The sequence below is a fragment of the Tripterygium wilfordii genome, chromosome 6 (genome assembly GCF_013401445.1).
Source record: "Tripterygium wilfordii isolate XIE 37 chromosome 6, ASM1340144v1, whole genome shotgun sequence".
NCBI classification, from domain to species: Eukaryota; Viridiplantae; Streptophyta; class Magnoliopsida; order Celastrales; family Celastraceae; genus Tripterygium; species Tripterygium wilfordii.
Window position 1 is genome coordinate 3,553,616 of NC_052237.1, and position 12,432 is coordinate 3,566,047.

The window sequence follows — 12,432 nt, forward strand, 5'->3', positions numbered from 1 at the left end:
CGAGGAAAAGAATACACGTGGCTACGTAATTATTAATTTAAAAATATTTGCAAATGCTTACAACTAAGCAATTACTAATTATAGTAGTTCGAAGAGAGATGATGTCATAATTAAGAGAAAGCAAAAAAGGGCTAAACAATATCGTGAGATGTAACCACTACTCCTCGTGTACGTATATGTGATCACTAATTGAATGATACAAGGACACTTCAATAACATTCTTGTATGGTTTATTAAGCCATACATGTTTAAATCAAATTAAAATTGTGTGGCCTTAAGAAGAAAACCCAAAAATTATTGCCCCAATTAACCAACACAATTAAGGATTATTTCCTATGTTTACATGGTAGATAGTAGTGAAGGGTACCTCTTACCTTACAAGTTTTGTCTCATCTCACTATGATTATTTAAAAAAAAAACATATTTATTGTTTATTATTTTTTTTGGTAATTCGCATCACACAATTTGTGGGACCCTTTTTTTTATTTCATTCTCAATAATGGAACTACAGTTTGCAAAGAATATGATTTGCCTAAAGTCACCGACTCTTTTTTCCCATGTGAGAGGTTCAGTGAAGAAATATTCAAATTATATATTTTATTTATAATAATTTATTTTTGTGTGCACTAATTTTGACAATAAAATTTGGAATTTTATTATATTATTTTATTTTTGGTAATAAAGAAGCAATGATGGTGTGCGCATTCTAGGACAAAAAAGAGAGCTGCAAAGACAACTAGGCAAGATAAATAATGGGCCTAGGTTAGGGCCCACTAAGAGGAGACTTACTTGAAGAGAAATTCTCCCAAAACAGTAAGAGGTCCACGTGTCATTACAGCTGAGATTGATGTTGTCTACCTTAAAACGGCAAGAAAAACTGACGTTTGGATTTGGCCCACATCATTCATATCTTCAACTTGCCACTTGCCAGAGATTATTAGGGTTTTTCACGTTCTTGTATGGTCCTCCCCAATTCAGCGAAAGTATGATCTCTTGATTACAAGAAAAATGCTGCAAACCCTTTTACACTATGGCCTAGTTTGGTAAAGCTTTTTAAAAATAGCAGATATACTAGTAGAAATGGTAGTAACAGAAATGCTGGACAATTTTAGTAGCAGATATGTTACCTGAATGCTGGATAGGTGTTTGGTTGAACTTTTGCTGTTAACATTTGGGTTGTGTAGCATATTGCGACAAATTACGTGTAGGGGTATTTTGTATATTAGTTGTATATGTTGTATCCAAACATACAAATTAATTTATAAAATTAATATAATGAATTTAATTAAATTCAAGATAATAATAAATTATTAATAAATAAATAAATTATTAATTTAAATAAATTGAACGTATTTATTTAATGGAGTAGATGTTCCGGCGTAGCTTCCCCTTTCAATACGAGCAAGACGGTGATAGAGGTGAGAAACTCGAGTCTCGGAACTTTAGGGCAAGTCAGGATATATTTGGTATATCAGTAATTGATTGGGGAAAAAATAGAAAAAGCTGGTTAAAATTTATGAAATTGTACAAAGGCCTAGCATTTTATAACTAGTAGAAATGCTCCCAAAAAACCTATTGGAATCTGAGCCATGAAATTGTTGTTTGGATGACATGCAACATTTATACTAGCAAGTAGTATAAATGCTGCCAAAAATTGTCATCCAAACTGGGCCTATGTTTGGTTCACCTATTCCCACATGAACGAAATGATGTATTCCTGTAGAGGGAGGAATTCCAACGTTTGAATGTACAATATACGAGGGAATGAAATTCATAATAATAGCTAATTTGAGAATTTAACTTATAATTCATCAGAGGTAGGAATTTATCGAACTAATCGCACTCCTTCGCATACGTTAAGAGAGTCCATTGATGAAAAGAGACTAGGGAAAATTTTCAACCCAATTTCTATAAACACAATTGAAATTCCTCGACAGTTATACATTTGCGTATTGATGAGACCATTCACTATTGCCTGAGAATTTACCTAGAAATTAATCATAAGTCCTCCCTTTTGGGTTGACTTGTTGACTTTCTTTTTTGCATTCACTTAAAAAGCAAAATGAAACAAATAGTTAATATTGCAAGTACGAGCAAGCTTTTCTTTTCTTTTCTTTTATTTTTCTTGATTTTTCCTCCTCCATCCATGCAACTTAAATAGTTAAAACCCAAGTATATCCAAAGGAGACTCTCCAAATTTCGCTGAGGAGGAGCAAAATTTGGTCATGCAAATGGGCTTTTTGGGGAAAAAATATAAATATAATTTGACTTTACAAAAAAGTTGCAATTACTTTATAGATACTTTTCTTTCTTTTAATTTATATTTTGTTTTTCACTTGTGTGTATGTACTAGCTTCTAGCGAAGGGACTAAAAGCAATGATCTGTCAAAAGGACCCACTTTGATTGATCATTAAATATGAGAAGGATATAAAGGTGTCTTTATATGGAGGTGGTCGGTAGTCACAATCAAAGAGAGGCTTGTGTAAGTGATTTTTAAATGATGAATATTATCTGTATTCTATTTTTTATTAAATAGGATGTAAATAATGTTCATATTTTTTCCTCCATCTTTTCATGCTTATATTTTTTATATTTAAAATCCATTATTTCTCATAGTTATTCAAATTCTATTGTTATTTTTTTTTAACCGATAATTTTTCAGCCCAACATGTTGTCTAGATAGTTAAGTCAACTTTAAACTCGGACTGTCAAGCCAATTGGGGATCGATAAGATCTGATAGAAACTTATGTGTCTTTGATGTCTATATATTTCATAAAATAAATATTGTAATTATTTTTTAACGAGACAGTTTGCAGGTCTTCAACACAGCGTAATCCTCATCATTGCATTGTGTGCAATAAACCTTGAACATTGTGTTGTATTTGCTCTTTTTTTAAAGTCAATCTTTGCGCCTAATCTTGGAGTCTTGGTGATCAAGTGTCATGATAGTTAGGCTTAAATCTCACCAAAGTCGACTTTTTTTTTTTATTTATCTTTTTTCCCCCTGTATCTCATGCTCTCTTTTATTCATATAATAATTATAAATATGTTTCGGGTTTTATAATTTTCAACCAATGAGATTTTATATTGCTCTATTTTATTTATTATTTAATAAAGTTTATATATATATATTTTTAAATATTATTGGATAGGTGAAAAGAAAGTGTTAACTTTTTTTTTTCTTTTGATAAACATTAGGAATATTAAACCAATTTGATTTTTGAGATTTGATATGCCAATTCAAAGGTCATGATCATGTCAATAGATCAATATTCTTGGCCCACCTCACAGTGCTTGAAACTTAGCTTTCATCGGAGCCCTTGTGGGTCGCGATTTTTTTTTCTTTCTTGCGGCACTCATATATATTAATTTTTTTATTTGAACACGAGAACCACAGTAATTATCTTTTGGATGTGTAATAAGTAAATCTATGAGCTTGTGTAATCTCATTCTTATTAATGCTCCAACTAATTTGTTTGTGATAGCTTGACAGCCAAAATAAAACTTTTCTAAACCTATGAACATGAATCAAAATGAGAAATTCGTTGGGATATTCCCTGCGTACAATGCTATTGGTGGACATATGTTTTTTAAGAAATGATCTAGAATAAGTAAAATAGCATGAGAATATAAAATTAGATGGTACGTAGATCATAAAAGAGGATAAATATATTGGATTTAGGGAGAAATTACTTAAGAATACAAATTGAGATTTAGTTGAGAAAACAAACTCCAATATGGGGAGAGATGACGGCTCGAGTTTAGACCCATATCGAATCTACAATAGGGTATGTTGAATTCTTAATTTTTGTACCACACATATATATGTATTAGTCTTTTTCAAAGACCTCGCATGGTACAATCTGTCCAATTGTTGACTTTATTGTACGTGTATATGTACCACCAAGCAAGCAATACATAACTAACATAAGTGAATGTGATGAAATTGGTTTATTAAAGGATAAAATTCAGTCTCAAAAGCTACTAAACAAGACAAACCCTATTGTCATCTTGGAAATGAACAATTCCATGTTATTTTTTCTTCTTTGTTCTCTCAAGATTAGGAAAAGGAATATTTGTCACATGATGACCCTTCTTAATTATTCCCTTTGTTATGGGTCCAAGGGGTTTACATATTAGGCAATTTTGAAACTATAGTTTATTCAAACCCCCCTTTTGAAGTACTAATTAACTTACAAGACACTCAATTTTCTTCAATTGAAACCCACACCCAAAACTTAATTGTTTACCCTTTAAACCTTGAACATATGTGTGTGTTTAGGCAATATAAGTAAAACATGTTTCAACTCAATACCCATATATCTATATATATATGAATTTTTCATAAAATATTCTCTTTCTATTTACAATCACATGATGACCCAAAATTTGATAAAATTTTGTGAATTTTCTTAACACGCGAATCTATGACACAAATCTTAATTTGCATGTGAGAATGAGAAGTGTTAATTAATAAATTTTGAATTATATACAATATTATGGCATTATCTTCAATTTAATGACAACTTCTAAACTATATATAATTTTGAAATCCTCTATCACTTGATCATTATCGAGGAGTTTCTTACGTACATATATGTACGTAACATTCGAAATACATGTAAATTAATCACTTGAGTGATTGTCGAATGGTGAATCTCTCTGAGATTAAACCGTATGGACTCGTATGGTTCTGAGTTCGATATCTATTGAGAACACTACCTTTGTAGTCACACACTGAGTTTTGGACCAACTTACAATATTGTCACATAAAAAACTTCTATGCGCGGACCTGATGACTCGTGTTTAGGCCTATATTGGTGTCGTTCTTGGACTCGGTTTCAAAAAATAATTACATCTAAATCAAAAAACTTAGAGGATGAAATATGGGTCAATTCTCAATATACTTAATCAAGATGGTATTCCATGTCTCATGTGTAATACAACACAAAGCTTATCCTTTATATATATATATATATTTATTTTATTTATTTATTTTTATTTTTTTTTCTTGATTCTTATACTTTGCTAGATAGTGCATATATATGCTTTTGTAAAATTGACATACTAATGCGTGCATCCACTACAATTTGTGGATGCAGGGTAGGATGGTAAAAACAATCAATTTCAAGGGGCATTTCGGTGAAGGGAAGGGAACATACGAGGATACACCATCTAAGGTTAGGTCACATGATTTGCCCGAATCCGAAGATGGGTTAGGTTCACCTCTTGACACGTGTCACTGTCCACTGTACCTTTTTCGTTTATTACATTTCTCTCCACCGTCGGATCAAACCCTAATCACTCACCGTCCATCCCCCATTCAAAGACCCACGTAGAAATTAAACACCAAGATCAAATTTTGTTAATGTGAAATGCAAGTATGTGCAAAAATGTATATAACATATATTACATATATACATATGTGATATATATATATGAGGTAAGAAGAGGGTCTTCAAGAAAGTGAAAAGAGAGGAAGCTTTATTGGTGAAGAAGCAAGGGGAGAGGGCAGGTGGAGTGGGAATCGGTGTTTGGGTGAAAGGGAAATAGAGGGATAGAGAGAAACAGATTTGAAATTTAATTGGAATAATGGGGAGAGGTAGGGTTGAGTTGAAGAGGATTGAGAACAAGATCAACAGGCAAGTGACCTTTGCAAAGAGAAGGAATGGACTATTGAAGAAAGCCTATGAGCTTTCTGTTCTTTGTGATGCAGAGGTTGCTCTCATCATCTTCTCCAATAGAGGAAAGCTGTACGAGTTTTGCAGTAGTTCAAGGTATATATATACACACTATTACACATATCTATGTGTGTATGTGTTTTTAATCACCAAAACGACCAACCAAAAACTTGGTGCCTGTACCTTCTAAAAAGAAGCCTTTTTTCCCCTCTCTATCTATCTACACAAAAAAGGATTCTTATTTCTTGTTTTGAATTCTGACTATAGATCTTGAGGGCTTTGAGGGTTGGTTTTTTGCTTGTTTTATGAGGTTTTTTGTTTCTGTGAAAGAAAAAATTGTTTGAAAAAGAAGGAAAGCAGAATTGTTTTCTTATGGCTGTCAAGATTTTCCGTTTCCGTGATTGTCTCTGCGTTTTTAGCAGGTTGAGTGTCTATGTTGTAGGAGTTGATGTTAGATCTGCAACTGGAAAACCATGAAAAGAAGCCTCACTGTTTTATTCACTCTTCTCTCCTTTCTTATTACTTAATATATTATTATTAATGGTTTTAAGTTCCCAAAGTCTTTGCCTTTTCTCTTGTGTTTTCCTTTCTTTGTTTTTGATCTAAAATTTCTCATTTCTGTGCTGATTTTCTTTTGCTTTTGGGTTCATGGGTCACTGATCTTCCTTGTGTGTTTTTTTTCTTACAAATCTAGTCTCATGATCAGTCCAATTTGGCTGCTTTTTGTTTGTAAAAACAAGTTCAGTTTTGTAATATTTTTCTCAGTTTTGGAATGGTTTTGTTCTTTACAAACATCATCATTTTATGTCCTTTCTCCGATAACATAATGGAAAATTCGTGCGTTTTTCAGTTTTTGATCTCTTTTATCTTAAATTTTCATTTTTCTACTCGAATTTAATTAGGTTATTCATGAAGAACCCTACAGTTTATTAGATCTCGATCAAATTAGGGTTTTTTTTGTTCCCTTTCATTTCCATCTTTCTATCCCTTTTTTTTCTGCTAATTTTCTTAATTTTCTTTCTTCTGAAATTTAGTAGAGCTTGCTCTCTTACCCATGTTCTTGTTGCAGATGTTTTTCATTAATATTCAAAGCTGACAAAAATGATGAAAATCCACTACTTAGCTGCCGTTTGTATCTGTATAGATAAGTCCTCTCATGGTCATTTCAGCCTAGGAGCTCCCATTCTTTCCATTGGATCATAAATTTCTTCCTCTTTGTGTGTGTGTTAGATGATGCGTTCTCGATCAATTAAAGAGATGGAGACATTTGCTTCAAGTTTTGGTTTTGATCTCTCCAAGAGTACCTTGGAGCTGATTAGGGTTTTGTTATTTTAGATCTCCTTCTTCCTCTCCATGTTTCTCTCTCATAGATTTGTCAATTTATGTAATTATGTCCAATCTGATGGGTTTAGAAGTCGGATGTTGATTGAGAGGATTTCATGGTGAGCAATCTAATATCCACAAGATCTCCAAATTCCTCCTACTCAAAACCCAGATAAATTGTTGTCATCATCATCATCATTATTCTGTATTTATATTTGTCAATGTCTATTCACACATTATTTTCTTCAGACTTTTGATGGGAAATGGAACAATTTTTTTTTTAATATATTAATTTCAAACAAGCCTATAAATTATCAAATTAGAGATTTAGATCTTATTTTAACCTAATTTGAAGATGACCACATGGAGTGTATGATTCTCTACTTTATTTTACTGTTAAGATAGTCAAATACTGTTTATTATAAATTATTATAGTTAAATTTGATTAATATCTATGATTGATTGTTCTTAAGTTATTGTGAGTTAATTGCTTATTATTATAGACATATATAAGCAATTTGAAAGATTTGCTTGTATCAAATTAAGGTTTTGAAATATTGCAGAAACCTCAAAGCTCTTTTACTTATTCTTCAAACTTTAATTTATCTGAATTTTTTTTATAAAACTTCCATAATTCAACATTTGCAAACTTAATTTGAAAATTCTAGAAAAAAACTGCTGCTCCTTTGTTTTCTGTTAAATAATTTCCGGAAGATCAAAATTTTCGAATTTCTATAATTTTGTTTAATTCATCTTCTTGATGAAACTCCAATGCCTTAACTATTTTAGATAATTAAGTATTTTGATTCTTACTTTTCATTACATATACAGATATACTTGTTTTGCTTCCTAAAGCTTTCTTTAAAAAAAGTGCTTCCACAATAATGATCTTTATTAGTTAAGTGTGGAAATTGATTCAAAAATAAGTTTGATAAATTGTGATTGACGCGAAATAGAATTGTCATAAGTTATAAATATAATTTTTTTAATAGCTGCGCGGTAGAGAAAGAAAAATAAAGAGAGAGTTTGCGAGAGTAGACTTTGTTTTCTCATTGTAATCTTCTCTAATATGGTGGATATGGATCTCTCTACGTCTCGTGGATGTAATTTTTACCGAATCACGTAAATCCCTTGCATTCTTTGCTGTTTTTGCTTGATTCTATATCTCTGATTTGTTTGGATTTTATTATTAGTTTGGTCAGTGCCTGCATGGTTTGTCTATGGGTATGATTTTAGCAAACATTCAGTTGATTATTTACAAAAAATCTAACCAACAAAAGCACGGCAAACAGTTCATGAGTAAGCAGACAGAAGTTATACGATTCATTGCATTAATTATTTGTCATGGCTGGTGATGGATGTGTACGATGTTTCCAGTTGACATTTTTGTTTTTGTTGAATAACTTCACAGCATGCTCAAAACCCTTGAGAGGTACCAGAAGTCCAACTATGGAGCACCTGAGACAAATGTTTCTGCTAGGGAGGCCTTGGTAATTTCATTTATTAGTTAAATTTTCTTTTATTATTGTTTGTTTCCCCTACAAATTTTAAAAATTTCTTGCCTGTTTTGATTCTGGATTATTAAGCTAATCACTATGGCTGAAAATCATATGAAATAAAATCAAACTACAGGAAGTGTAAGTAAAAGAATGAGTGTAGAGACAGATTTGTAATATAATTTAATTAATTTACATGTACTCTGAAAGTAAATTAGAAATATATGTATATATAATTAAACATACTCAATAATTATTTTACATGTAAAGAGAATAAATTCTGCTATTATATGGCCATTAGTTCATGGTGCTAACTTAGTATGTTTCTACTTTCCACACTCATCTGATGTTTCCATGAAGTATAAAATTTAGACAAAAAAATTGTCATGCAAAATGCACTATGCAATTCTTTTAAGGTTACATATATAAATCCTTACTTAATCATCACCAACTCGGCCTTAATCTATTTGGGATTGGCTCTTTGGAAATCTTTCCCTTAAGTTGAATATATTTGCTAAATCAGAACTATTGCATGCTATACTTCATGTGTTGGACGTTGGTTTGCCATTCTTTTGTCAGCAAGAGAGTTGGCTAATAGTGCTATGCTCTTTATAATTTGTACGAGATGAAAGGTTTGATTCTTCTCTCAAAAAATTAATAATATAACCCTACATTCATCCAAAAAAAAACTTTTGAGAATTTAGATATTTAAAACCCTGTGATGTGAATATATGTTTTGAATAGATTTCATTTTGAGAGAGTTGAAAAAGCACTATCTCGTCGAAAGGTTGTTCTATACATATACCCTTTACTCAATGCATTTCTTTTTTTAAAAATAGTTTTGACAATTTGATTCATATTCCAGGTTCTTTTCCATGGCTAAACTTCACAATTTAACACATAATTAACCAATCAAGAAACTCCAAACAAACTAGGGAAAGGAAATTAAAGGAGAGTGATATGGTGGAAACAATTAAGTAGTGAATATCATGTCATAGGCCACAATGAATATATGCAAATAAGTTATGAAACAAACTAGAGTGATTGCAAAAGTAGCATTTCTAAGAGAAAAGTTTTTCATACAGCTAAACAACGGATTTTCTTGCAAAACTGAGATAAAGTAAGTCAGGAAATGAATGATGGGGGAGGAAATCTGACATCTTTATTGCATGTATGTATACTCATTTGGAAGGTGAACATTTTATGACAGATAGTAATTATATTCTGGATAACGATGTGATTATAACAAAAGCAAGGACTAGTAAACCAGAATATATATATATATGTAGCTGAAAATTTTACTGAAACCTCAAGCCTGTTCTTTCTTGGGAGAAAAAGGAAAATTTTTGTCTCTCTTATTGTTTTCTTCAAATTATTACTGTTTTTCTTCACATATATTTTTCTTTTTCCCTCATGTCTTGTACAGTGAAGTGTGAACTATACAGGCTATATATATATACATGAATTTGTCCGTTGTGTGACTGCAGGAGCTAAGTAGCCAGCAGGAATATCTGAAGCTTAAAGCACGCTATGAAGCCCTACAGAGAACCCAAAGGTAAGTCTCAGTTCCTTTGATTTCCATGCAAATTTGTGTACACCGAGCTGTTGTGAAGATATATTCATTAACTTGAATTGTATATATGTGTGTGTGTGTGGTGTGATGTTTGATGTCCACTAGGAATCTTCTGGGAGAAGATCTCGGTCCTCTAAACAGCAAAGAGCTTGAGTCGCTTGAAAGGCAGCTGGATATGTCACTGAAGCAAATCAGATCAACCCGGGTACCAGCTTGTCATTGACTTTATATATACATACATTAATTTGACTCACTATGTAATTGAATTAAACTGCAGCTGTTGCATTACTGTTAGTTATATATGTATAGGCATATCCAAAAGTTGAGACAATGATCTTCACTATCTACAAGACGCCAAAGAATAATAAATTATTGCATATTAATTACATGTTAAAGCATTGTACATTGAGACTCTCTCATGTTAGACAAAGTTCAACACCAATAATAGTCTCACTTGATTAATTTCCTTGACAGACTCAATACATGCTGGATCAACTCACTGATCTACAGCGTAAGGTATGGCAACTAATACTCTATTTCAACTGCTATACTTTTGCTAGCTAGTGATCTCTCTTTTGTTTCTGATTCTTGTCTCTCTCTCTCTCTCTCTATATGCATATGCAGGAACACCTGCTTAGTGAAGCAAATAATAGCTTGAAACAAAGGGTAGGTTCCATTTCTTTATATAGTCACTTTCTTGCCTTGTTGGAATATTGGTTTTACATATATATATCTATCTTTAGAAGGATTAAGTTACTGAGGACAACATGTGGAAAATGATATGGAGGCGAAAAGATTAATGGACATTTTGGTTTTATATATACATGTTTTGTTATGATGGAGTAGTGATAGTACTGTGGGTAATGCATTTGCAGTTGATGGAAGGATACCATGTACATTCACTTCAAATGAATCCAAGTGCAGAAGATGTGGTCTATGGAAGACAGCAAGCTCAACCTCAGGGGGATGGCTTCTTTCACCCCCTGGACTGTGAACCCACCCTTCAAATTGGGTATGTGAACTTATCATAAGTTAATAATTACAAAAGCTTTGTAACTTTTGGGTACTGTAAATTAAATTAAGATTTGTTGCATGCATTGCAGATATCCAACAGACCCAATAACAACAGTAGTCACTGCTGGACCAAGTGTGAGTAATTACATGGCAGGATGGCTACCATGATCATTATAAAGAGATTATAAATCAAGAGAGCATGGTCTCAGCCAATGATATATATTGGTGGTATTTCACTCCTTTTTTCCATAAAACAAAAGTGAGCAGATCTGTCTCTTTCTATAAATCTCCTTTGTTGTATGTTTACTTTGATTGAAACAACAAAACAGTAACTCTCTCTCTCTCTCTATCTCTATCTGCATCTAAGTAGGAGGAACACACTGTTTGTAGTAGTAATCTAAAAATATGTGTATGGGAATGCTCATGCTTACTGCTAGCACTGAGCTTCTCATGTCAGCATTTTCAACCTTTGCTTTGGGAGAAAGAAGAACAATAAGTGATCATGTTGATGTTGGATGCTGCCTTATAATTAATCTTTTCTGTGTGCTTCTTTATGTGCATCCCCCATTATCTTGAGTTCTTGACAATCCCTGCATTTCTTAGCCTAGAACCCACTCTGTGTTTTCTGGCTTTGGATCTGTTTCTTCTTAGAATTGTCTAAGAAAACCGGCCCAACTTACTCTTGAGGCAAGCCCACTAGGAGGCCCACGGGGGGTTGGTCCGGAATCTTCAAAAGATAATTTAGAATCTGACATTAAAATCTTATATTTTTTTGGGAAGATGTGACAAACATTGGGCGGTGCTTGGTGACACAGACTCTGCTTCATTAGGAATTGCCACTTGTCCAAAAGCAAGTTCCAAAATAAACTCTGCTTCATTAATAATTGTTTTTGAGATATATCTTGTTCTCCATTCTCCAGTTTGTAAAATCAGTCTCTCAGTTAAAAGGATTCTTCAACCTACTCCATGCATCATCATCTGTTGATTTCATTGAAGCAGACGACAACAAATAAGCTTGAGGAATATTTAAGATTCGGATGCAAAAGGAACTCCCCATGAAGGTGAAAGTAGGTAGCTTTTTCAATGCCCAATGAAATGAAAAATAGAGAAATTTTCCATTGTACCTTCTTTCTTTTTTATGACCTCCCATCCCTTCTCTCTTGTCACCCTTGACATCAAACACAGTTGACACATACACTGTTTAATACTTGCACCATTTTGTTGTAACACTTTTACGGTCTATATCAAACATATGATTTGTTTTCTTACAACTCTGTGTCTTTTTTTTTTCCCCTCAATGAAAGAGCTGCTTTGATTGACTAATTCACCATAAAATAAAATAA

The 12,432-nt window shown here is 32.5% G+C and overlaps 1 protein-coding gene across 1 annotated transcript; it reads left to right on the forward strand.

Moving 5' to 3' along the window:
• Positions 1–5,453: 5,453 nt before the first annotated feature.
• LOC120000825 (agamous-like MADS-box protein MADS4) lies at positions 5,454–11,643 on the forward strand. The gene is made up of 8 exons (XM_038848977.1): positions 5,454–5,779; positions 8,418–8,496; positions 9,990–10,057; positions 10,181–10,280; positions 10,550–10,591; positions 10,700–10,741; positions 10,951–11,087; positions 11,179–11,643. The coding sequence occupies exons 1-8, from the start codon at positions 5,595–5,597 to the stop codon at positions 11,255–11,257; spliced, it is 732 nt and encodes a 243-aa protein (XP_038704905.1). The 5' UTR covers positions 5,454–5,594; the 3' UTR covers positions 11,258–11,643.
• Positions 11,644–12,432: the final 789 nt, after the last annotated feature.